At 42.7% G+C, this 27,639-nt stretch overlaps 2 protein-coding genes across 3 annotated transcripts in view; one reads left to right on the top strand and one right to left on the bottom strand.

The window, feature by feature from the left end:
- Positions 1-9,970: 9,970 nt before the first annotated feature.
- MPZ (myelin protein zero) lies at positions 9,971-14,112 on the bottom strand. The gene is given in 6 exon segments (XM_059067369.2): positions 9,971-10,354; positions 10,456-10,516; positions 10,665-10,800; positions 11,042-11,255; positions 11,499-11,665; positions 14,000-14,112. Coding segments are annotated over 6 exon segments (939 nt in total). The 5' UTR covers positions 14,067-14,112; the 3' UTR covers positions 9,971-10,060.
- A 3,223-nt stretch (positions 14,113-17,335) lies between these two features.
- SDHC (succinate dehydrogenase complex subunit C) overlaps positions 17,336-27,639 on the top strand; it is a 28,242-nt gene continuing 17,938 nt past the window's right edge. For both annotated transcript variants that reach the window (XM_059067502.2, XM_067039816.1), the window contains exons 1-3: positions 17,336-17,402; positions 22,469-22,525; positions 24,765-24,866. In XM_059067502.2, coding sequence (XP_058923485.1) covers positions 17,383-17,402; positions 22,469-22,525; positions 24,765-24,866 — 179 coding nt within the window. In that variant the 5' untranslated portion in view covers positions 17,336-17,382. The remainder of the gene's footprint in view (positions 17,403-22,468; positions 22,526-24,764; positions 24,867-27,639) is intronic.

The raw sequence follows: 27,639 nt of genomic DNA on the forward strand, positions 1-27,639 counted from the left end.
ATCCATGCTTAACAAGCCGTGGCTATAGACTATCAGGAGGATTAAACAGTAGTTCATGGGAAAGCCCTCTTCTCCTGTTGCCAGAGATGAGAAGGAAATTTTACATTTGAAATCTGTTCTGAGTGCAGTATAGTATTGATGGTGGCTTTTAGTCCTGGACTCAGGGGCAAATAAAAGGATAACCTCATTGCCACACCAGGTGTGTGTCCAGTATGTCCTGGTAAAATAGGAGGATTCCCTGTTCTCTGGTTCCGTGGACACAAGATGGGGATTAACTGTACTGCACCTTGGTCTGCCCCTATTAACACTAAAGTAAAACAGGTACTTCCTGTTCCTGGTGATATGAGCTTCTGAGAGTTGGCTGGTGCTAGGGCAATAGTGGCGTTCTCTGTCACCAGCCCTCTGCTATAGACTCTGCTGCTTGGAGGATACCTGCTGATTTGTTTTTTGCCACACTGATCCAGAGCATGATTTTTTTCCCTTCACTACTACTAGCTCCAGGGTATTATTCTTGTCCTCATGCATATTTTAAAGAAAGGGCATGGTAGCAAAAACCTAGTCTGTTGCTTTGGGAAAGATAGTTTGAACTGGAAAGAAAGGTTTAGGCATCTTTTGTTGGACCAGTGGTAGTTCTCAGTAAAAGTTCTGAAAGCTGGTTTCTCTCTGCCCAGGCTACTTACTTCTACCCTAGGGCACTCAAATTGAGCCTTTCCTCTCTGGCATATCTGTAACTCCTGCTTGGGGCCCTAGAATTCTGTCTTTGTGCCAGAGACACGATCCTTGAGTACTGATCACTGAGAAATTATTCCTGAGTGCTTTGTTCTGTGGAGCAAAAACCACAAGTCTTTGAAGGATCTGTGAATACTCTTATAATAATTGGTTTAACAGAAGACACACACATTAGAAACAGTCGAGGAAGAAAGCAAATGCAGTTGTCACATCTATATCGCTGATAACTCTTTTGGTACTTTTTCTCTGTGTAGGAGTGGCAGAGCTGGGAGTAGAGTCTCATCAAAAGTGAAAGAGGTCTGGAGATCTGAGTGGGGGATACTTTGAAATATGTTCCCAAAGCCCAAACTTGGAGGTGAAAGTCTTGGGAGAAATTCAGGCAACTAAAAGGACAAGGATCCTGCTTCCCTGGACAACCTACTTTCAGGGACTTGGTGTCATTGCTGGGTAGCGCTCTTGACCTCTCCTTGAACTTGCCCCAATATAGAGCCTCTCACTGTTGTGGCCTCTCCCGTTGCGGAGCACAGACTCCAGATGTGCAGGCTCAGCAGCCATGGCTCACGGGCCCAGCCGCTCCGCGGCATGTGGGATCTTCCTGGACCGGGGCACGAACCCGTGTCCCCTGCATCGGCAGGCGGACTCTCAACCACTACGCCACTAGGGAAGCCCGAGAGCCATCTTTTTCCACTTTGATCTCTTCCATCTTTTACTCTTACACTTAACCTCTGTCCTAATGTCCTTTTTGGGAGCGTCCCTTCCTGTCCACCTCTGCCTCTCTCTGTCTACCCTTGCTGTGTTTCCCTTATTTCTGGAGTTGTTTTCAGTGGGAGTGACTCATGGCAGCTTATTTGTCCCTACTGTACTCAACGCTGAGAACCAGTTCTCACTGGAATCACTCTCCAGTGAGCTGCTGTCTTCCAGTTTTAATCCTCTGCTGTCTGTGCCTCTGAAAACTGAGGGTTTGTGGGTCAGATGGTTTGTTAAGATGGATATCACTGGTGCCTACTGTTCTGGTTGTTTGGGTGGTAGCCCTGAGTCCAGATCTGCAAAGGCAGAAACTCACAATCCACGGATGTTCAGAAAGTCAGCCTGTTCCCAAGGCTTCAGGAGAGGCTTCTTCATTCCCTCCTTGCCTACTTCCCTCCTCCAGCCACTGGGTTAGGGTGGCATTGACAGCTCTCCCTCCTGCTCTCAGGATTCTAGTCTCCCCTTGGTATAACACTACTGCTACTACTAATAGGCCTTTCTTATTCCCTAATCACCTAGATCTTCAAGAATGAAGCAAGAGGGCCACCTCCCCTAGATCACTTGCGAATTACCTGCACATAATGTTCTGTTGACATAGGTTTCATCATATTCATTCCCCAAGTTGGGGTAACTCCCTAGCCTTATGCTACCTGCAGGGCATGAATGCTGATGACAATGATAACATCTAGATTTGTAAAGTACTGTGTGCCAGACCACATTCCAAGCAGTTTTACATATGTAAACTCATTTAATTCTTACAACCCTAGGACATATTATTTCCTTTTTACCTATGAAGAAGCTGAGGCACAGAGAGATTAAATAACCTTCCCAAAGCAAGTGAATAGGTGAGTTAGTATCAGAGCTCAGGTAGTCTGCCTCCAGATCTGTGCTCTTTGTACCACCTTGATAAGGGACTGGATGACTGAAGAGTAGAGAGCTTTGTTGTCGAGGACGTCGTTCAGCCTAGTTTAGATGGCAGAGAGGGCCAAGCTTCCCTTAGCTGAGCCCAGGTATATCTACTTGGTCCCGCATAGCCCACACAAGTAAGACCTAGACCCTCTGTGGTCCCCCATATCTCTAGGGGACCACCAGCTCTGGCTTTACCTGATTGTGCTGCTAGACTCCTCCCAGAATTCTATCAGTGGCTTGATCACATCCAGCTGCCTCCCCTGGTGCTCCAAGGAACATAGGGGCAGGCCATCTGGAATTAAAGGTGGTTTGAAGTGAAATGGCTAGAGAAATGGGGCACAGAACTTGGCAGGTAGGGCTGATACTCATGCCCAGAAAAGGAAGAAGGGTCAACAGACTCCTATTAGGGTATAAAGGTGAAGAGATGTGGGCATCATGAAATGAAACCAAACTTTTCTGTAACTCCTGGGAGGGCTCCAGGTGTCACTTATTCCCCAAGCCAGTTCTCAACGGGAGGATGTACTGCCCTCTAGGGGATGTTTTGGAAGTCCATGGGGGTGTTTTTTTGGTTGTCATGATATGTAGGGGTGTGGGGTGGGGTTGGGGGAAGGTTTCCTGGTATTGAGAGTTCAGGGGTGAAAGATGCTAACCATACTGCAATGACCAGAATAGTGCTGCACAAAATAAAATTGTCCCACATCCCACATGTCTTTTAAAAATACCATTGTGTATTCGTGTGAAAAACCTGTTATAATCTGAGGGTACCTGGAACCCAACTTCATTTTACATATGAACACAAAGTACTTTTTGCACCATTTAAACACTGAATTTTCAGAAATGCAACTAATATGTAGGTTGAAGGAACTTATAATTTGTTTTGTTCAGAACTTTTTCATGAGTTGCTTACCGTTTCAGAAATCCATGTCGTCAGTGACAATACTGCTTATGGTATTTGAGTCACTGATACATATGCCCCTACCAGTTTGCATTTGTTGCTGTGTATTTACAGTGATTCTATGTGTAGATTCAAGTCTCTACTGTGTTATATGCTTCCAGTGTAGTTATGCCTGTACATTACATATTAAAATACCGACAATTTTATTATAAATTAATCTTTTATTTTACCTTTATAATATGGTTAGAGTATTATATTTACTTTGTGAAATTATGTTTATAGTTTATATTACATATGAATATCATTCCTGGATAGTAAAATGGGCACTGTGTCTGAGGGGTTTGGGAACTGTTGCCCTAAGCTTTTGGAAAGCCATGTCCAGCACTAGCCTGAAGATTCAGGAATTCATCTTTCCCCTGCCTCCACCCCTTTTTTCTCTAAAAGAGTCCCCCAAACCTTACTGCCAAGCTGTAAGTCTTTACCATGAGCTGGACACTCAGAGAGGGACCACAGGATAAATAGAGGGGACTCAGCTGGAAGCCACACTTAATGCCTAGAAAGGAAAGCCTTTGAAGAACAAAAAGATCATGTCTGTGTTGTGATGATATCTGAATTGTGAAGCAGACAGTAGTAGACGGAGATCTGACCTGTGGGCAAGTTAGGCCTTCCTGCCTGAGTGCATATGGGGGAGAGGTTCCCCACTTGCTTCAACTGAACAGAGGAAAAAAAGGGAGGAAGGGGATGACTAGGAACTAACATGGATGGGGCTTCTACTCTATGCCAAGTACTTAGTGACATGGTTTACATATATTCTCAATTTCTTCTTTTAAGTACACCATAGGATAGATATCGACTTAACAAAACTCAAGGTTCCACAGTCACGTGATTTGTCCCAGGTCACAGAGAGTTTCAACAGGAATTAAAGCAGGACTGGTTTGATCCGTGTTTTAAGTTGCCAAAAACAGGGGTGAGTTCCTTCTTTAGACCATTCCTAATTTTTGGTTCTTTTAGAATAAGCAAAGAGGGACTTCCCTGGTGGTGCAGTGGTTAAGAATCCACCTGCCAGTGCAGGGGACACGGGTTTGAGCCCTGGTCCGGGAAGATCCCACGTGCTGCGGAGCAACTAAGCCCGAGTGCCACGACTGCTGAGCCTGCACTCTGAAGCCTGCAAGCCACAACTACTGAAGCCCACGCGCCTAGAGCCTGTGCTCCACAACAAGAGAAGCCACCGCAATGAGAAACCCGTGCACCACAATGAGGAGAAGCCACTGCTCACCACTAGAGAAAGCCCGCGCACAGCAACGAAGACCCACTGCAGCCATAAATAAATAAATAATTTTTAAAATGCTTTAAACAAACAAAAAAAATCTTCTAGATGACTCCAAAGCTGAGTGCCTGTCAACAGCAGAGACCAACACTGAGTCCCTAATATGTACTACTCCCTGGGGGGACCAGCCAGACACTTGATGTCAAGTTAATTACATTGGATTTCTTTCATCATGGAGGGGGCATAGATTTGTCCTCACTGGAATAGACGTTTGGGGCATGAATCTGCCTTCTTTGCTCATAATGCTGCTTCCAGCACCAACACTGGGGGAATTCACAGAATGCCTATTCATAGTTATGGCATTCCCCATAGCATTATGTCTAATCAAGGAACTTATTTCATAGCAAAGGAAGTTTAGTAATGGGCTTGTGCTCATGGAATTAAGTGGTCTTACCATGTACCCCATCATCTGAAAGCAGAAGCTTATTTGAAACATGGAATGGTTTACTGAATATTCACAGCAGCAATTGGGAGACAATACCCTGAAAGAATGAAGTTCTGGCTTACAAGATGCAATATATGCTTTGAATCAGAGACCATTACATGGTGTTTTCTCCTCCATGGTCAGAATACAATGGTTCCAGAGTCAAGGTGTAAAAGTGGGGGTGGCTTTTTCACTATTACACCTAATAACCAACTCACAGAATTTGTGTTTCTCCTGGCAACTTTGAGCTCTACTGGTTTGGAGGACTCAGTCTCCAAAAGGAGAATGGTTCTACCATTAGACACAATGGTTCCATTGAATTAGAAGAGGAGACTGCCACCTGGTCATTTTGGGCTCTATACATCACTGAACCAAGAGGCAAAAAAAAAAAAAAAGATTACTTGGCTGGCTGGTGTGATTTATCCTGATGACCTAGGGGAAGTTGGGATGCTGCTACACAATGGGAGCAAGGAGAGCTATTTCTGGAACCCAGGAGATTCTCTGGGGCACCACTTAGTACTTCCCTGCCTAATAGTAAATGTTAACATAGCAACCAAAAAAAAAAAAAAAAGACAGGACAGACCTTGAGTCAGAAATGGAAGTTTGGATCACTCTACCAGGTAAAGAACCCTGACTATCTGAAGTTCTGACTGAAGACATAGGAAATATGGAATGAATAGTTGAAGCAGTTCATAGATATTAATTATGGCTTCTTGACCAATTACAGAAATGAGGACTGTGGTAACTTGGCATATTTTCTGTTTGCTTGTTTTAGATATGTGTTTGTCTAAGTTAACCATTTTATTCATCTCTCCCTTTCTTCCCATTTTTACGTTATTATACTAGTTGTTGGAAGTGAACTTCACAATTTAATCTTTAGGTAACGAAAAATTCAGTGGAACTCTGGGTTTAAGGAGTAGCTAATATAGCCAGAGAGGGACATGATGACTGGTGGCCTGTTTGAGGAACTGTGAAAAGCTCTGTGTTGTACTCTGACTTTACCTCCCTTCTGCAACTTCACTCCCACACATAAATATTTGTCCAATTTCTTAGATGTTTTAAGGCAGAGCAGCAAATTCATGTTAAGGGTGGTTGGGCAGGTAAAGAAATGAGAGTAGTGAGAATTCAGGCCCTATCTAGAGGAAAAAAACTATATTCAGTTCAAGATGATTGTTGCCCTGTGACGCTCAAATGTAGCCTTAATTTAAATAAACAAACACACTTCATGTGGGACAAACAAAAGATGTCTTCCTGGTTGTTTCAATCTCTACTTTAAAATTAAGTCATGCAGTTTTCAAATAAGTAGGAAAAAAACCATTAGTGTGTTTCAAGGAAGCCAAGAGATAAAGTGTTATCAGAAAGAGGAAGTGGCCATTAATGTTAAATGCTGCTGAAAGGGTGAGGAGGACTGAAAAATGACCATCGAATTTGGTGAAATGGACATCATTAATGCCCTTGGACAGGAGCAGTTTCAGTAGAGTGATGGGGACAGTGTGTTGAAGGGAGAATGGGAGGTAGGAGATAGTGCCCTAGACTTGTTCAAGAAGTTTTGCTATAGAGGGAAGCAGAGAAATGGGACAGTAGCTGAAGATGCGAATAAGGGTGATATTAGATTGTTATGTGTAGGAAGATATTTCATTTGTGTTGTATTTTTCTCCATAATTACTAAGTGTCTTTTGGTTTCATTTATAATATATTCTGCCATTAAAGAGATTCAAGATTTTATGTACTTCCTTTAAGATTTCTGGACTTCCTGTCTTGTTTAAAGGCCTTTTCCATTTGAGGATTAAATGAATATGCTTATTTCCTCAGATACTTGTATTTTATTTCTTAATATTTAGATTTTATTTTTATATATGGCATGAGATAAAGATCTTTACCTTGTTTTCTTCTATACATATGTCAATTGCACCAATACATTTTGCTAAATAATCCACTAATTTACCACTGAACTGGAATGTTATTTTTATAAGAAAATATGTTCCCACACTTATTTGCATTTCTGGACTCTGTATTCTGGTCTACTGATAAAGACTCTTTAGCTTAGATATTCCCAACTTCATTGAGTTGTGACTAAGCTTCCTCTCCCAATATAGACTCTATTAACTTTTATTTTCCAATTTAAAAAACTGTGGTAAAATATAATTAACATAAAATTTACCTCTTAACTTTTTTTTTTTTTTTTTTTTTTTTGAGTTATGTGGGCCTCTCACTGTTGTGGCCTCTCCCATTGCGGAGCACAGGCTCAGCGGCCATGGCTCACGGGCCTAGCCGCTCCGCGGTATGTGGTATCTTTCCAGATGGGGGCACGAACCTGTGTCCCCTGCATCGGCAGGCGGACTCTCAACCACTGCGCCACCAGGGAAGCCCCCTCTTAACCATTTTAAATTGTATAGTTCAGTGGTACTAAGTACATTCATAATGTTTTGCAACATCACCATTATCCATCTCCATAACTCTTCATCTTGTAAAACTGAGACTCTATCCCAATTAAACAATAACTGCCCATTCTCCCATTTCCCCAGTGGCTGGCAACCACCATTCTACATTCTGTCTCTATGATTGTGACTACTCTAAGTACCTCATATAAGTGGAATCACAGTATTTGTCTTTTTATGCCTGGCTTATTTCACTTAGCATAATGTTCTCAATTCATTCATGTTGTAGCATATGTTACAATTTTCTTTCTTTTTACAGCTGAATAATACCCCATTGTATGTATAGATATACCATATTTTCTTATCCAGTCATCAATTGTCCAGGAACCTTTGGGTTGCTTCCACATATCAGCTATTGTGAATAATGTTGCTATGAACATGGGTGTACTAATATATTTTCAAGACCCTGCTTTTAATTTTTTTGGATATATACCCAGAAATGGAACTGCTGTATCATATGGTAATTTTATATTTAATTTTTTTGAGGAACCTCCATACTTTCCACAGGGGCTGTACCATTTTACATTCCCACCAACAGTGCACAAGGGTTCCAACTTCTCTAACCCTTGTCAACACTTTGTTTTGTTTTGTTTTTGATAGTAGCTATCCTAATGGGTATGAGGTGGTATCTCATTGTTGTTTTCATTTGTATTTACCTAATGGAATCTATCAGCTTTTATATTAAAATGAATTTGGGTTAATTTTTCTTTTAAGAGAAGTGGAAGACAGCCCTTGAAATAAATGGAAGCACTCTGGGTTTTGGCAAAGCTGCTGTTAAAAATCTTATCTTTAACCCCTTAACAAGATGAAGAAATGACTTATGAGAATCTTGGGTTTTTTCCTATCAGTAACCGCCCAGGGAAAAAGATATATATGTTTTTCCATAATTATTTAAGGATTCCAGGATATTAATGGTGTACCATTAGCATACCAACAAACCAGCTAATGAGCTATTAATATTATACCTTAAATGCACCAACAAGACAAAGTTGTGTGTGCATGAGTTTGTTGTGTGTGCAATGAGATTAGTGCTAGTTTGTAAAGTGTAATCCTTTAGGCAAGATTGAGAAACATCTTTAAAGGACTGATCCTTAATATCTTAGTTGTATATCAATTTATAGTTTACAAACGTTTCCATACACAGGATGGAAACATGTGATTCTTACAAAAATCCTGGGAATTCAGTAGGGCAGGTATCATTATCTCAGTTGTTTACAAATGCAGAAACAGGCTTACCTAAGCCAAGTGACTAACCCTGGGTCAGCTTGTGAGTGGCTGGAATATTTTTAAAATATAGATCTTGGTGAAGAAGCAATCTGTTATAACCCATGTAAACGCAAAGCCTGACACACAGCTTAGCACATAGTACAAACTCTGTGTACTATAGTACAAACTCACTGAATATTTGTTGAATGTATGAATGTGTCTTATGAGCCTATTTCAGAGTTCTTTCCATGATACTATGTAACCCCATGCCATGAGATCAAATTCTTAACAAGTGAAACCTGTTGGGGAGAAGAAGGAGTTGGGGAGGAGAGGGATTGGGGAAGGTGGGAGGTTGGGGATGGGATAAGGGGCAGGGATTATTCCCAGAAGAATGAGGAAATTGGAGATGGAGGCAGCAGCTTCTGGAAATGTCAGTGTTTATTAAACATTTAAGGAGATTTGGGGGTTTGAGAAGAAATATACAGAATGTAGAAAAATCCTAAGAATCCCCTGTGGCTAGGAGTGCAGCCTCTTCCCTTTCCCCCCTGTTTCCCATTTGTTTTTCCTGCTTTTTCTTTGGTTATTTAAAAGCTATTTCTTAAGGCTCATTTGTCCCCTCCTCAACCCCCTCACCTATGAAGATTCTTTGTCTCTCCCTCTCCTTTCCCGTGACCTTGAGTCCCAGAACAGTGGTCCAAAGTGGTCAGGGGGCACCATTCCTGTAGCTGAGGTTTGAGGATCAGGGGCCCCTCTGCTTGGGCTGGCTCTCCGTTAAGGACTTAATGGGGGGTGGGCAATTGCCAAAGCCACATGACGTCATTGGTACTCAGTCATGGGGGGAGGGTAGAGCATGGGCACAGATCAGATAAACAAACAAACGAACAAACAAGAATGGATTAAAAAATAAAAAATAACTAACAACCTAAATAAAACCTGAAGGAGAATCTGATCTGGGTGACCTGGGTGTTAGCTGGGAGGGCAGAGTCTGGAGCTGGGCCACCTGATGGAGGGGAGGGAGGGTCAGAGAGAAGAGGTTCAGAGGGACAGGCTAGGTGGTGCAGGGGATGGGGATATCAGGTGGCCTGGAGTTGAGGCAGGGCGTAGCAAGGTCCCTTTCTTCTCAGCGCCAGAGGAATGGGCACCAAACACACAGTCCCTGGGACAGGTGAAGCGTAGGATGGAGCCCTGGGCTTCCAGAAAGCCAGGGGGTGAAGGTGGGGGAGAATATGAAGTGCCTGGGGAATGAATTTTGGAATGAAACTTACATCTCAAAGGGAAGTGAGGGCAGGGCAGGGCTGGGGAGCTAAGGAGGAAAGCACCTAGACGGGGGATAAAGGAGCCTAGGTCCCCCTTTTCTGGCAGGGCCTTGGTGGGGGGTGGGGTGATCACTTTTCTGAGTCCAGGCCCATCATGTTCTTGAGGGCGTTCTTGAGGCTGGTTCTGCTGGGGGACTTGACAGCAGGCCGGAGCTCCGAGCTCTGCTCATCCTTTCGTAGCTCCATCTCTATGACCACCATCTGAGAGCCTTTGGAAGCCTCCGCCCCTGACCCCTTACCCCCCGCCCGGCCCGCTAACCGCTATTTCTTATCCTTGCGAGACTCCCCCAACCCTTTAGTCTTCTTCTCACTGGCAGCTTTGGTGCTTCTGCTGTGGTCCAGCATGGCATACAGCACTGGTGTCTGTGGGGAGGAGTGCACGCATCAGTCACCGGTCTGGTGGGGCTTGCCTGTTCCCATCCTGCCCCTGACTGCTACCCGGAGGCACCCCAAGTCCCGCTAACCTGCCGGCCGCGCTTCGACGAGTCCTTCGCAGACTTGTGCAATTTCCCCTTCTCCATGGCACTGCAGGGAAACGGGGTGCTATGGATTTGGCCCCTGTCGCAGAGGGGTCAAGGCTTCCTTTTCCCTTTGGCCCTCCCACCCATTGGGTTAGGCTCCGCCCAGATGGGGAGTAGTGGGTTGGGGAAGGGGAGTCGGCTCCGCCCCTTACCTGAGTCTCCTCTGCAGGGCCGCCTGCCTGCGTAGCCAGCAGTACCGAATCAGGTAGAAAAGCAGCAGCAGCAATAGAACCACCCCCAAAACACCCCCGATCACGGCTCCCAGCACCACCCCGTACCGAGTCGGCACTAGAAGGGGAAGGACAAGAAATGGGGGAATGAGCAGGGACAAATATCTTTGGTTCCTAGCCCCACACCTATTCCCTACGGCTCGGGTTGTAAGACATCCCAAGCAAGGCTGCCTTCTGCCCTCTCTCCCAGAGCCTGAGGGGCATTAGTCCCGGCATTTCGCCCTTCCCCCAGCCTCTCAGGGAGACCCCATCCCCTCTCTGAACTCCCTCCCATACCCACATCCCACTTCCTCTCACACCTTTTTCAAAGACATAGAGCGTGACCTGAGAGGTCTTGCCCACTATGTCTGGTGGGTTTTTGACGTCACAGGTGAAAGTGCCGTTGTCACTATAGTCCAGGTTGTGTATGACAATGGAGCCATCCTTCCAGAGAGGGTCCCCTACCCACTGAATGCGCTCTTTGAAGGTCCCCACCTCATCGATGTAGGGCTGTCCCTTGGCATAGTGGAAGATCTATGAGGAATGAGGGGAAGCATGTATTTCTAGCTTCAGGGTAAGGGATTCTGGGCTGGTGAGGGTAATGCTGGGGAGGGGGTTCAGCCCTAGTCAGGGTGACAAAGATTGCCACTTACCTTGCCAAAGATGGGGTTATGGCTCATAAAGGATTTCCCCTTCCTTAGCCCAAGTTCTCTTTTCTGTGGTTCTTTGAAGCACCCTTTCTGTTATGCAATCTCAGGATTCCCCCCAGGCACTCACCGAGATGGCATCGCGGCCTCCTTCTGGCTGGTAGCGCCAGGTGAAGGAGATGTCATCTGAGACCCACTCACTGGACCAGAAGGAGCAGTGCAGGGTCACCCGGGAGCCCACAGCACCGTGGACCTCCTTGTCCGTGTAAACCACAATGGCCTGGGCTGGGGAGAGCACTGCAAACATAGAGGGGGAATCAGATGCACATGTGGGCCCAAAAAGGGACATAGAGGGAGTGAGATCAATAGGAAGTCAAGCCTGAGTCAGAGGCCATAGCAAAGACTGGGACAGAAATGACGAATTCTGAGGTCCAGGTCTCTCTCGCCTAGTTGAATAGATGAGTGAAAATGCTGTGTTGGTTCAAGCTCTTCAGCATGTTCATAGAGGAAATGAAATCAGCAGTACCAGAATTCTCCTGAGGACTTCCAAGTTGAATTCTGTCTCCAAGTCTAACTTTCCCTTTGGATGAGTATCTAATTCTTAAGCTATCCCTTAGATGCAGGCTTTACAATTTTTAAAACTTATTATAAATTATACAGGTAGCACGTAGTGCATTCTTCTTATAACTATTCAAGAAATAGAGATAAAGGGAGCTAAAGTCTCTCTTGACCAATTCCTTTCCTGTAGTCCCCTCCCAGATATTACCAATGTTATCAGTTTAATGTGTAACCATTTTCTGTGTCAGACTCAATATAAACTCACGATACACATGTACTTAAAAGAAATAGTTTCTTTCTGTGAAGCTTTCTTCTCTTTTTTTTTAAACATACATTGCATTATAGTCTACTTTTTTTTTTTTTGCTTAAGAATATATGTATAAAAAGAATATATGTATCTGTTGGGAGTGTTCCACTTTGATGCATACAGATCAATATTATTTTTAACAGCTACATTGTATTTCACAGTACAGCAAACTCAAATTCCTTGCAGAAAAATGGAAGATAACTAGAGAATGTAAGTCTTCTTCCCTGACCCAGCTGTCTTCATTGCTGAATCCCTGATTGCCATACAGCTGCTCTTGATTGGGGCGTCACAGAGGGAAGGACCTCATATCCCTCTCAGGGGAAACTGGATTCAGAAAAGGACCCCCAAGCCCAAAGCTCAGATGACTCTGCATTTGAGCCCCTTGTGGTTCTGGTTTGACCCTCCTCACCCTCCTCTTGGCCATTTTGGCCCAGTGCCACTCCCAAGACTCACCCACACAAGGCCATTCCAGGGAGATTATGTGTGTGGGCTGGCCCTGGCTGGGGGCAACTGTAGACCCTTTTGTTCTATGGGAGGGGGAGGAAGCAACCAAATAAATAGAGACCCATTGTCTGACCACCGACCAATGTTGGGGGCTCATGCCTCCCCTCCCCTCACCACCCCCCGCACAGCTGCCCATGGTGCATAGTCCCAAATCTCCCACCTCAGCATGCAATACCAGTGACTCACCTCCTGGGACTCAGCCTTAGAGGCTTCTTGGGTATCTCAAATGTAACAAGGAAGGTTATTCATGGGATCTAACTTCTATTCCTCCTGTTCAAATATCAACCACTGTCCTTCAGCTCTGTTCAATGGTGCTATGAGTGGGACAGAACTCTCTCTCCCTCTTATACTCCAAGATTCCCTCTCCGCATTTCCCTCACCACGCCCTTCTCCAACTCCCTATCCTTAACATTTTCTCAGGATACTTCTGAATAGTCCAGTACAGTCCAGAAGAGTCTAGCTTCTAGGTTTAGGACTCAAGGAGCTGACAGCAGAGAATCTCAGACATTCTAACCAGCCCTTCCTCCCCTCCCCCCATTTGCCCTACTTCTCACCCACTGCACTAGGCTTCAGGGCAGTTTGGAGAAGGGAACAATCCATTCAGATAACCCTGCTTTGAACTTCTCTTCCTCACCCAGACATCTGCCATGGGGCAAGGAAGGGGCTGGCCAACTTATGTGGAAGATAGCTTTAGATGGGACAAGACCCTAGAATGTCATAGAACCCCCCTTCTACTCTGTTCACCCACATAATGGACAACAGATCCACAGAGAGAAACTGAGGCACCAAGAGACAAAGGATCGGAGGAGTTGGGACCACGAACCTTGGGCTCCTTCCTTAGATCACATTCCCTGACTTTTCTCTTTAGGGAAACTAAGGTTAAGGTACCTTCTGCACGACTAGGGAATGAGTAGGGACCAGAACCCAGATGTCTGAACATGTTCCTTCCCAAGCTCTAACATTGCTTCCTACTAGGTCTTCACCACCGCTTTGGGGGCGTGTTACTGGTTTCCAACCCGGGTCCAGTCAGGTCCACCTCAGGGAAGCTCTCTACACTCTTCCCTTTTCCCTTCACAGAATAGCTTTACCTTTACAGCCTCTCTCCAAACTATATATATTTTTTTGCTCTGCATAGAGTATCACCTACCTGCTCTTGCCCACTCTTTCTTTGATTGCCGTGAGAAGCACAGCGAAGAAAGGGGGAAGGTTGCTGAGAGACAATCTGAGCCCCGGGGCCCCCAGACTGGGGTGGCTCAACTTACCCAAAGAGGAGAAGAGTAGCACAGCCAGGATACAACTGGGGTTGGAAGGCGGAGCCCCAGGAGCCATAGCTGGGGCAGGGCTAGGGCCCGGAGCGTCTGCGGGGTTGGGAGAGTGGGGGACAGGGAAGTGAGCGGGGGGTTCCTGGAACCCGCTTAAAATCCCCCAGGGCCCCAGTATGAGGGGGCTGTCTTGAGCCAGTAGCCAATTGCAGCCTGGCATGTGCAGTTGAGAGGTGGTGGGGAGGGGGGCAGAGTGCAGGGAGCAGAAGGGGCATTGTGTCCTCTGGGTGGAGGGGTGGGGGGACACACATACCACCCTATACACTGAGGGCTTTGTGTCTGCTGGCCTCCCCCTGCCCCAGGCTGGAATGTCGGGGTGGGGGGTGAGGGAGAGAGACAGAAAAAGGGACACAAACACACTTCTCTGAGGGACAGATGGGTGGAGGAACCTGAATCCTAAGGCTGTGAAAAGGGATTCCTCCCTAGCCTCCATGCCTGAGAGTGGCTCCCCTAGAGCTCTAGGAGTTAGAGGCGGGTTTCCCCCAGATAACTTTCAAAACAGGATATCCCTGTTATCTTCACTACTATGGGCTGCATTACAGGCTTCTTGAGATGACCAAGTCCTTTGGGTGTCTTTTTTTTTTTTTTCCTATCTCTGCATCTTGGGTGATTCTTTCCAGATAAAAAACTGTTTCTCCATGGGAAAATATCCAGGGAAGAATCCCTTGATCTTTCCCTTTTTTTCAGGAAGTCCTTCACTGCCTCATGCTGCAGTTTAAGTCCATTTCAGTTAAGAGAAAGGCAACAAAATTATATTGAGTGCCACCCAGTTACATATATGAGTATGTGAATATGTGGGTATACAAGTAATAGAAAGAGGAATAAAAATTAAGATCCTCCTTCAAGGAGTTCAAAATTTAGTTTGGGGAGGCAGAGGGGAGAATCAGAGGACAAACCCATTAACAACGAAATATAATAAACCATGATGCTTGGTATATCAGACTGATGAACAAAGTGCTGAGAGTATAAGTGAGGGCACATAGAGCTACATTAGGAAAATTAAGTTATGTAACAGATTAAACACAAAAATATCAATAACTTTCATTTAATAAATGAAGTTCAGAGGAAGGGGGAGTCATGTCTAGAAGGCAATATTAGATGTGGACCAACCTTTAAGGATGCATGCCATTTTGAAAAGGAGAAATTGGCAGTGAGGGTATCTAGGCAGATAGAACAACAAAAGCAAAGACAAAGAGATAAAAAAGTGTGTGTGTGTGTGTGCGTGCGTGTGTGTGTGTGTGGTGGGTAGGTTTGTGAAGTTTTGGGACTATTCAGGGCTGATCTGGGGTCCTCAATTTTTACTCGATTTGGGGGATCTTGAACAGGCATCAGAGGAAAGGAGTCTGTACAAGAAAGTTGAAGCCAGTTTGTGGAGTGCCTTAAATGACAGACTAAAGGGGGTGGATTTAATTTGGTACATCCTAAGAATTTTGCTGTTGGTTTTGGGATGGTATTTGGGGTTAAGAATGGGAATGTCTACATGGTCAGAGCTGAGTTTTAAGACAGATACGTTACGTGAAACATTTGAAGAACTAAGTGAAAGAGGCATTCATGGGTTTGGTAATGTGAAGCTTCCGAGGGCCAAAGCAAGATCAATGACTGGAAGATCAATAGCAGAAAACTGTATTTTAACGTAACAACTTCCTAATGACTAAATTGTTTACTAAATGAAACTTGTTTTTTGAGGTACCCATTATTGAATGTGTTAGAACACACTCTTGAAAATCAACTGTCAGCAGCGCTACAGAGGAGATTCCTGCACTGGAGAGAAAATCAGGTTGGAGAGCCTGTAAGGTCCCTTCCAGTCCAGAAGTTTATTAAAATACTTGCTTTGCCAGCATTATAGAAATACAAAATAGTATATTAATTTGATGTAGAAATAAATGAATCTGTGCTATTTAAGTCCTGAAAGGAAAAAAGTACAGAAGCACTAAATATAAATAAGATCTGAATATTAATGTAACGAATATGTTTTTATTGCCGAACAGGAGTTGCTCTGGGCTGTCTGCTTCACTTCTCCTCACCCTTCCTCCTCAAAAGAGGCTCAAGAACTTTTGCGCTTTTCCATTCCTTTCCACTTGCTTGTTTTCTACCTTATGTTATAAGTGCTCTGGAAGTGATTGCTGTGCTTGGGTTCCTCAAAACTGTTTTTATGTATATAAATCAAAGCGAGTTCTCCCCCACCGCTACCCCAGGTTCTTCTGGCAGTGGGTGTCACCCACATAGCCCTGAAACAAGGAACAAGGGAGCGTTGTCTTTGGTTAGTGGGCATCTAGCTCACGCAGCAGCTCAAGCCCAGGAATTGTGAGACATAAAGCTAATCGAGGTGGTTAGAGGACGCTCCCCATCCTCGGAAATGGTGCTCTGAGAGGTTCTCTCCCCCACGGATCTCAACTTGTGCACTATCTCTGTATTGGTGAAGACAGTTCACATAAGAATGGGAAGGAGCCCAAAGTATCTTTACAAAAAAATTTTTTTTAATTGAAGTATCGTTGGTTTACTAAGTTGTGTTAATTTCTGGTATACAGCAAAGTGATTCAGTCATATATATATTCTTTTTCATATTCTTTTCCATTATGGTTTATTACAGGATATTGAATATAGTTCCCCATGCCATACAGTAGGACCTTGTTGGTTACCTATTTTATACATAGTAGTTTGTATCTGCGAATCCCAAACTCCTAATTTATCCCTCCTCCTTTCCCCTTCGGTAACTATGTTTGTTTGTTTTCTATGTCTGTTTCTGTTCTGTAAATAAATTCAGTTGTACCATATTTTAGAGTCCACATATATGTGATATCATGTTATTTGTCTTTTTCTTTCTGACTTACTTTAGTATGATAATCTTTTGGTTCATCCATGTTGCTGCAAGCCGAAAGTATCTTTTTCCCTGCATGTCTCAGTCATCCTATAATACTTTTTAGTCCCACCTGGGTGGGGGAAGGCGTGAAACTAGACTGAGAAGTCCTCAGTGAAGAATGTGGGCAAGTCCTCTGCTTTGTGGTGCTAAACAAAATGAGTGTGTTTTTAGAGGTGCTACCTGTGAAGCACCTCTAAAAACAAAAAGGTAAAACGTAGACTGCAGAATTTGAGCCAGCAGCAGCTCTGCGGGAAACTTGTCACTTTTTAGAAGCCAGCTGAGAGAGGCGGGGTCAGAGACTAACTACGCACTGAAGATCTGCGTAGAGTCGTAACTAGGGCTGAGCCGGAGAGGCTCCCAATCCTCTGAAAGAGCTGTCGTCACGTGACAGAAGCCCCTCCCCTCCCCTCTCCCAGAGGTGGCGGGGCCGTCGGCGTCACTTCCGTCCAGGCCGGAACCCAAGATGGCTGCGCTCTTGTTGAGGTGATTTTAGTATGGGGTGGGAGACAGTGCCGGCGGCTCTCGGGAGAGCTGCACTGGCCCCTCACATCTTGCTAACAGCTGTTTACCCCGTTCCTAGGCATGGAAAGGACCTGTGGGTGGAGGCCACGCGCTTTGGAAACCTAGAGACCCTTCCCCTCCCCTGGCGTCTCCCGTGCACCCAGTAGGGCTTCGGGGTCCATGGCCGATTATCTTTTTCTTACTCCTTGCAGATGGGTCGCGGGCCTCTCGCCGCTTCTGCTTTCCCACTACTAAAATAGTTTTTCCCCCACTTCTAAAATAGTTCTTCCCAGATTGCTCTCGGGGCTGCAGCGAGAGCCGAGCTCGAAGAAAATAAGTAGGTCTAATTTCTCTTACTTAGGGCTTGGGCCCCGAGGAGAAGGATCTTGGTGTACTTTACCTTTGCGTTTTACTCCTGCAAACACCAGCTGCTGGCAATGAGTGAGCACTGTCCCAGTTCCTAACGGGCCCCTGGCAGAGAGTGCGGGAGGCCTAGACGCCTATCGGGGTGACGATTAGCAATAGCGTTCATAGTGGTTGCTCTGCTGCCCCACAGCAGCCAGGAACTTCAATTTTTGTTTATTTTTTTTACTTGGTGGGTGAGGGGAATAGATGCCCCAGTTTTTTTCTCTGTAGTGTCAACTCCTTGTCCAAAGAAATACCCTAGATTGCCTTCCATTCTGAACTGTCCATTGTCGAAAAGGCCTCGTTCTCTGCTCAGAGCCTTTCTAGCTATAGCGATTTTAGATGCTTTTGGTACAAATCCCAGCACAGTTTCGTGCCCTCACTATTTTTGGAAACTATTTGTTATGGAAAGTTAGTTTTAATGCAGTTGAGATTTAATTCCTGATTTCCCCAAATGTCTTCTCATTTCTCTTTCCACTTCAATCACCCAGTGTAAAAATAGACGGACTTTATTTAGTTTTTCTCTGTGACAGAATGATTCCTCTTGGAGCTGAGATCAGGAATGGTTTATCTTAATCCTTCATTTTTCTTCCTGACTCTTATTTACAATTGTGTCTTTTTTCTAAAGCGTGTCAGGGCTAGTTTTGCCAGATTGCCTCCTTTATTACAAGTAGTTTGACCATAATTGAATGCTTTTGAATTCTTTGATAATATATTTTAGAAGATGTCACAGGCTTTTTGGTGGAATTAACGTTTAGCTTGTAATGATCATATTGGGTCTAAATAGTTCATTTTAGGAGTTTCATGATTAGCCCTTAGAAACCAAGGATCACTGTACACATTGAGTTTGTCCAGTCTGTATCATTTTGAGCTGTGTAGGACGGTCATCACTAGGATTCATTAGTGGTAGTACAAAACTCTTATGGAAAGGGCACCTTAAATTCTAGGAGCTAGTTTCTAGTTCTAGTAGTGTCACTAATTCCATTTATTTTGGACAGGTCAAGGTCATTGATTGCATGATTGTGGTTTCTTCACTTGTGAATGAAAATAGTGATAACTTGAACTCACTTAAGAGAAATACTGGCTAAACATTTTTAATGCTTGGTTAACTAAAAATTATTAGTTATCACAGTATTGTATGTCATGGCTTTTGAATAGTGCTCTATATTTTGTATACTCCCTAAAGTTCATGGACTAGCTAGGGAGGAATAACCAGCTAAGTAGCACAAACTCCATTGGCAGTCAGTCAGGGAATGACTTGCCAAAGCCAAGACCGAGATAGACAACTAATCTAAGAACAGCTAGGCTTCTATCTAGTAATGTTCATTCAGCTTAAGCACAAAGCCACCAAGTCATTAACCCTCCGAACGTTGCTCATCATATTAAATGCTACATGTGAAGCACCTCCAAAAACAAGGTTTAATTTTTTTAAAGTCTAAATTCTTAAGACTGCTTTTTAAAATAAGCATACTAATTCACAAATCATTTTTTTGAGCCTCTTCCAACTGTCATATTTTTATAGGTGCTATAGATGCAAAGTATTCCAGTTCTATTCTTGAGGAGCTCAAAGTTTAGCAAAGGAGATAAATGGATTAATTAATTAATAAGCAACGTAATGTTGATTTAGAGATATGAACAAGTGATGTGGGAGCATGACAGGTGCATCAGGTAAGGCTAAAGGAGTGGTGAAATTGCCATTTGGGAGTTGTTGGATCTTGAAGGATGAGTTTATCAGGCTGCGAGGGAGGTCCACTCAGAGAATAGCCTGAGCAAAGGCATGTGGTCAAAAGAAACTATGCTCTGTCTGGGGGTAATGTAACATTCAGTGTGGTAGAAGTATAGAGGGCTGAAGGGAACTTGTGGGAGAATGGCTCTGGAGAATTGGATTAGGTCATGTTGAGAAGGGCTTTGTTTGACTGCAGTGTGAACCTTATAAGTAGTGGGGAACTGTTAAAGACTTTCAGGCAGATGATTGATGAAGTCAGCTTTATTTTTCAGTAATTTAACTCTGGTAATATTGAATGGTAGGGAAGAGATTGGTGCTAGGAGATCAATTCAGGAGCTCCTGTTGTAGTCCTAGTGAGAAATGAAGAGAATGCAGACTAAAACAATGGACTGAAGTTTTCTAGATAGTGTTGGTAGGATTGGGTGATGCCTTGCATATATATGGGGGGATGTAAGAGAAAAGAAATCAAGAATGACTTACATTGTATCTTTGGAGTTAGTTGGGTGCTCATACAATTAATCAGAAATTTTGTATATAAATGATTGCTCTTCATTGTGTCCTTCAAGGTTATGTAAATATTTTAATGTTGCTGTTACCTCAGACATTTATGAAACTAAATATTGACATGCCATCAGATCAAGTTTAGAGGGCATACAAGAGAAACTCATTATATTATAGTCACATCTTGTTTTGGACCAAAAATGGATCTTATTCAATTTGATCACATAGACTTGGCTTTGAATAACTTTTGGTTTTTTCCAAAAGTCAAATCCATTTTCAGCAGATGAATATTTTTACACTGCAGAGTTTTAAAAAGAATGTGATATGAATTCTAAAGACCTTTGGGAGACCAGTGAAATATTACTAAGTTACATGTATGTGGTATATTGCAGTTTAGAGAGTGCTTTCCTATACATTTTCTCATGCAGTCCTCCCAACAACCAATAATGTAGGTATTATCAATCCTATTTTATAAATGAAAAAGCTAAAGCTCAGTGACTCACTAAATTACACAACTTATGCAGATCTAGACCTCCAGTCTGGCTTTTTTACTTTGTCCAGTGTTTCTTTTACATTACTGTTGTTGCCTCAGTACAGAAAAGAGTTTCAAAAACAATTTGAGCCATGATTACATTTTGGGGGAGACATGTATAATACATTTAGAAAGGGACAGGCAGTAACTAGAAATCAGTTCTGGCTTGTTAATTAAAAATAAAACAAAGAAAGTAGTATTACTTTCTAGCTATAACATATAAAGCACTCTTCCTGTGTGGAAAAAGAAATCTTTTCAGGGTTCCTGGTTTCACATGAAAGGCAAGGATAGATTAGATATCTACTCTTGTCATATTTCAAATAAGGCTATGCAGTTGTGCAACTAGTTTCTGTTAGGGCCTTGTGGAAAGTTTACATTGGTATTTGTCTGGGAGACAATAGCACTAGACAGAGAGTGCTGTAGATTCCAACCCACATCTGCAAACTCTTGCTGGGTAGCTGAGTGACTGGACGTAGCCTGGTGTGAGGAATGCATGCCCTGCAACTTCAGAGTCACAATTAGTTCAATTGATTTAAAGAGATTTGTTCCCACTTCTTTCTTTCTGGGAGCCTTGGGTACACAATGTCTGTATTCACCTCTTGCCTCCAAAGCTGTAAAGAGGGAAGAGCTGAAGGAAGTGTTGGTTGGATCATTTCTCCTTCAAATAGTGGGCCCTTCTAGTGTTCTAGTGTAGAGTGTAAGGTTCTTGAAATGTTTATGCATCTAATATCAATGGTACGAGGGACATCATGAGCTTTTTTAGAAGATCATTGGATCTTAATGTGATCTTGTAGCCCCACAGTGCCTTGCACATAGTGTATATACAATAAACTTTTGTAGAATCTCAATGTATTTGGTCCCAGAGCTTCACTCTGATAACTTTCTCAAATACCTTTGGAAAGATTCGATATAACGTGAGTTAAAGGGGTGTAGTGATCATGTGTTTTTCATAATACCATGTAGATGCTGGATCATTTAAATTCTCTTTAGATAGAATGCCTGGTTACATTTTAGTCTCAGACTTGAAAAGCAGTTCCGGTATTGATATATACATTTCAAAAATAGCAACTTTTTAGTAGAAAATTTGTGTTACCTTCTTCAAGTACCATTTCATGTGGATAGTAAAGAAATCTACATTCTCATATTGTCTGCACTATTATATGACAGGCTTTTTCACTTAAAGTTCATCCAGGTTGTCTGGAACTTGTTGGTAGTTCCTAAAATGACAGCTTAATACTTAGGACCCTGCCTCCTCAAACCCCTTGTTCTTTAAACCTTTTAAATTCATCCATTTGCATCAGGTGTCTGCTTTGGCTAAGTTGTATAGTACCTGATGTTGCCACTGGCTTATTCTGTACCCACCCCCCTTTTAAAATTTTATTTTATTTTATTTTTTATTTTATTTTTGGCCTTGCCTCATGGCATGCAGGATCTTGGTTCCCTGACCAGGGATCGAACGCCTGCTCCCTGCAGTGCAAGCGAGGAGTGCTAACCACTGGACCGCCAAGGAAGTCCCCCTCTCTTTTTTTTAAACCCCTGTCTTTTAAACATCACCTCCTTTAAGATCTAGCTTGAAAAAATTTGCTTTCTGTATTTCTTTGTTGAACATTACCAACTCTGATTATTCTTTTACCTTGTATTGTTTGTGTTCAGCTAAAACCTTATTTTGCATTTGTGAGTAATATTTGTGATTATTCTTAAGTTATTTAAAGTTGTAGCTTTCCAACTAGAAAAAATCTCAAAGATCCTGATACTGTCATTGTTTTCATCTTATTCCTAATTTTCCCCTCCACCCAGATTCTAATACAGTACAAAAATAGAGAAGTTGATATACTGAAGTAGGTCTCTAAATGTGTATTGACTGTTGGTTCTCTTATCTTTCAGACGTGTTGGCCATCATTGCCTCCGTGCCCACCTTAGTCCTCTGCTCTGTATCAGAAAGTAAGTTTCTAAATATGGAGATTATTATTATTTAACCTTTCTTTCATCAGGGAAAAGCAGTAGGTTGTTGACTGATTTTTTGGGGATATGTACGAAAGCAGGTAATTGTAGATGGTTGGCTGAAAATTTAGTGATTGTGGTCCCTATTTTTCTCATCTGGTAGTAGAAGAAGGAAGGATAAGAATATATCTTTGTTTTTTTCCTTAATTTTCCTCACTTTAAGCTTTTCTGCTATATCTAACTTTATTGATTTGCATTTGGGGCAGCTCCCAGGCCTTAGTCTTTATATCTCTTTCTTTCTGCTGTATTCATTTCTAGTCTACTGACTTCAACAATTGTCTTTTTGTTGTTCTTTTTCTTTTTAACGTTTAATTTTAGAAATATTTTGTACTTCCAGGGAGATCCCTAGTGGTCCAGTGGTTAGGATTCAGTGCTTTCACTGCCACGGCCTGGGCTCAATCACTGGTCGGGGAACTGAGGTCCTGCAAGTTGTGTGGTACTGCTGGAAAAAAAAAAAAGAGATAGTAGAAATATTTTGATAATTTGTACTTTCAGAAAAGTTGGAAGAATAGTACAAGGAGGTTCTGTATACCTTTCACCTACATTCATCAGTTGTTAACATTTTGCTGTGTTTACCTATCACTATATATTTTAGGTTGTGCTATATGAAATTGCCATTTTTGTGGGTCAAAACTGGCTTAGTATTGACAATTCAGTGTGGTTCAGCACAATTTAATTATTGGATGTTTTTCTCTGAATTCTTTGAGATTAAGTTGCAGACATCATGATCTTTTACTTCTAAATACTTCTCCTAAGGGAATTCACTGGCGGTCCAGTGGTTGGGACTCTGAGCTTCTACTGCAGGGGCTACCAGTTCTATTCCTGGTTGGGGAACTAAGATCCCACATGCTGTGCGATGCGGCCAAAAAAAAAAACTTCTCCTAAGAACAAGAGCATTATCTTATAAAACACAGTATAATTATACAAATGCAATTATCAAATTTGGCAAATTTAACATTGATGTAATCTTATCTGATATATAGTTGTTTTTCAGATTTTCCATTTGTCCCAAATAATGTACTTTATAGAAATACAGTCCACCTGTCCCCCATCCAGGATCTAATTAGGCTCACATATTATATTTAGTTGTCATATTTCTGTAGTATCCTTTAACCTGGAACTATTTCTGAGCCTTCCTGTGTCTTTTATGACATTGACATTTTTGAAGAATACAGGTCAGTTATTTTGTAGAGTGTCTCTTAGGTTTGTCTGATTGTTTTCTAATGATTAGATTCAGGTTATCCATTTTTGGCAAGTGTAATTACATAAATGATGTTGTATCCTCATTACATCACATCAGGGGCATATGATGTCATTTGTCTCATTAGTGATTTTAACTTTGATCATTTGAATACAGAAATGTCTGCTAAGTTTTTTCCCCAGTATGGAGTTACTGTTTTTAACTTTTGCAATTAATAAGTAATCTATGGGGAGATATTTTCTTGAGGGGGATAGATCATGTTTAATATAGGCACATAGAAAGTTAAATTGTTGAACACAGCTGTTTAACAGTTGGCTTCAGGGACTTCCCTGGCAGTCCAGTGGTTAAGGCTCTGCACTTCCACTGCAGGGGACGCGGGTTCGACCTGGCCTCCACCAGGTTCGATCCTGGTGGAGGAACTAAGATCCCATATGCCCCACAGTGCGGCCAAAAAAAAAAAAAAAAAGGAAAAAGAAAAGAAAAAGAAAAAAACAGTTGGCTCCAGCCTAGCCCAGTGACAAGGAAAACCAAGAAGCTATTCAGAGGTACTGAGCTGAATCCAGTTCTTGATTTTTGAGAACCTAAAAAGGAGTCTTGAAGAGCCAGATGAGAGCCGGTGGTAATGTATGAGATATCACCCATGGCCTGGGAAAAGGGTAATCCATTTATGTAAATGGTTTTGAAATACTATATTTGCCCTGCTGCCCAACAAGAAAGAAGTTTAGCCTCGATCACTGGACCTGTGTGTTGGGGTATTGGAAAGAAGAGTTATCCTCTGATATGACCTCATTGGGTGATTGAGGTTATTAATAACTGAGTCAAACTTGGCAGAAAGATAAGGTGAGTGGACAAACATGTTTTCCTAATACATAGGTTCATCTAGCCCAGCTTACCTTTTTGTATTTTAACTTTTTGTTATGTGAAAATTTAAACCAAGTTTACTTTTAATCATTTTAAAACCTTTTGGTTTTATTTTAGTGCTGTCCCTTTAGGAACCACAGCCAAAGAAGAGATGGAGAGGTTCTGGAATAAGAACACTGGTTCAAACCGTCCTTTGTCTCCCCATATCACTATCTACAGGTAAGGGCTCTGGAACCAGGGAATTTAGTAGTAGTGGATAAAAGTTCTGGAGGTTGGCCCATAGCCTCCCTGATTATCTCCCTTAGGGCTTTTTTTATAACAAGATGACTAAATTCTCTCTTCTGGCCTTAGAAGGGTGATCTAGCCTGCAAAATTACTATTTGGAAAATTCTGGTAAGTCAAAATGTAATTCCTATTAATTAAAAAAATTTATTTTGAAGCAATTTCAAATTTACATAAATGTTGCAGAAGTAGTGCACTGTGTTCCTCTATACCTTTATGCAGATTCCCAATGTGTTATAACATGTCTGAATGATTTAAGAACAAGTGCAGTAATGATGATACCCCATTATTCCTGTATTAGTTTTCTATTGCTGCTGTCACAAGTTAACTACAAACTTGGTGGCTTAAAACAGCACATTTATTATCTTAAAGCCCTAGGTCAAACTCTGGCTCATGTCTTATAGGGCTAAAATTAAGGTGTTAGCAGGGCTGCATTTGTTTCTGGAGGCTCTAGGGGAGAATCTGTTTCCTTGCCTTTTCCAGCTTCTGAAGGCTGTTCCGAATTCTTTGGTTTGTGGTCTTCCTCCATCTTCAAAACCAGCAATGGTGGGTCAAGTTCTCCCATCCTGTCACTTTGAACTAGCTTCATTGTCACATTTCTTCTCTAACTCCCTCCTTCTGCCAGACCCTTCCACTTTTAAGGACTTTAAAAGGATTATATTGGGCCCATATAGCTAATCCAAGATAGTCTCCTTATCTTAAGGTGAATTTATAGCAACCTTAATTTCACCTGCAACCTTAATTCCCCTTTGCCATTTAAGGTAAATACTCACAGGTTTCAGGGATTAGAATGTGGACATCTTTCTGCCTACCACAATCCCATAATACTTGAGTGTGTGTTTCCTAAATTCAAGGAAACTCTACATACTACAACCATCACAGTCAAAATTAACATTGATCCAGTGTTACCATCTAATCCTCAGATCTCATTCAGATTTTGCCACTTGTCCCACTAATGTCCTTTATAGGTCCAAGAGCCAACTCAGGGTCATGTATTACATTTAGTTGTCTCTTTAATCTCCTTCAGTATGGAACAGTTTTTTAGCCTTTCTGTATCTTTTATGATCTTGACATTTTTAGGATGTTTCCAGTTTGGGGTTTATCTGATGTTTTCTCGTGTTTTTGCATTTGTGTCAGGAATACCTTTGAAGTGGTGCCATGTTCTTCTTAGTGCATCCTATCAGAGGGTGACACATGTTGATGATTTATCCCATTGGTGGTGATGTAACTTTTTTTTTTTAACGATTTATTTATTTATTTATTTATTTTATTTATCTTTGGCTGCATCAGGTTTTAGTTGCGGCACGTGGGATCTTTGTTGTGGTGCACGGGCTTCTCTCTAGTTGTGGTGTGCGAGTTTTCTCTTCTCTAGCTGTGGCGCACAGGCTCCAGGGTGTGTGGGCTCTGTAGTTGTGATGCATGGGTTCCAAAGCACATGGGCTCTGTAGTTTGTGGCACACAGACTCTAGTTGAGGCACTCAAGCTCAGTAGTTGTGGTGCGCAGGGTTAGTTGCCCCGTGGCATGTGGGATCTTAGTTCCCTGACCGGGGATCTAACCCGCATCCCCTGCATTGTAAGGTGGATTCTTTACCACTGGACCACCAGGGAAGTCCCTGGTTGGTGATGTAACTTTTTATCACTGGTTAAGGTGTGTCTGCTAGGTTTCTCCACTATAAAGTTAATGAAAAAAGATGTTGGGCTTCCCTGGTGGCGCAGTGGTTGAGAGTCCGCCTGCCGATGCAGGGCACACGGGTTCGTGCCCCGGTCCGGGAAGATCCCACATGCCGCGGAGCGGGTGGGCCCGTGAGCCATGGCCGCTGAGCCTGCGCGTCCGGAGCCTGTGCTTCGCAACGGGAGAGGCCACAACAGTGAGAGGCCCGCATATCACCAAAAAAAAAAAAAAAAAAAAAAAGATGTTGTATTTATTAATTCTTATTTTGTGGGGAGGTACTTTGAGAGTATAATATTCTGCTTCTCTTCAGATGTTTACCCAGTAGCATCTTTTGATGGTAGTTGCCTAAATCAGTTATTACTGTGATGGTTGCCAAATTGTGATTTTTCTAATTCCGTCATACCTTGTTTATTACTATAGGGTAAAGCTTGCTTGCTTGCTTTCTCTCTTCTTTCTCTCTCTCTTTCTTCCTTTCTTTCTCCAGTATTTCTAACAGGAAAAACTCTTATGACACCAACTAAAGGAAAGACACTAATGTTTCCTCTCTACTCTCAATACTTCTGATACCAAATATGTACGGGTTTTCCCACATCAACCAATTTTTCAACTCTCCAGACACCAACTGGGTGTCTGACAATTCAGTTATGACACTAACTACTTGGAGTTAGCACAGACCCCCCAGGTTAGGGGCTCAGTGCCACAAGACTGCCTGCCACTTCGGGTGCCAGTCACAAGTCCCAGGCTGTCACCTGTGCTTCTGACTAATCAACTATAAATCAAGAGTTTTTACAACACCCTCTGTGGATTCAATAATTTGTTAGAATGGCTCAAAGAACTCAGAAACATTTACTTAAATTTACTAGTTTATTATAAATGATATTACAAATGATACAGATGAATAGCCAGGTGCCTTTTTAGTTAGTTCTATGTCTGGAAGGATCCTGAGCACAGGAGCTTCTGTCCCCATGGAGTTGCGGTGCACTACCTTCGTGTCGTGGATATATTTACCAGCCTGAAAACTTCCCAAACCCTGTACTT

This window comes from Kogia breviceps, chromosome 1, assembly GCF_026419965.1.
Source record: "Kogia breviceps isolate mKogBre1 chromosome 1, mKogBre1 haplotype 1, whole genome shotgun sequence".
NCBI classification, from domain to species: domain Eukaryota; kingdom Metazoa; phylum Chordata; class Mammalia; order Artiodactyla; family Physeteridae; genus Kogia; species Kogia breviceps.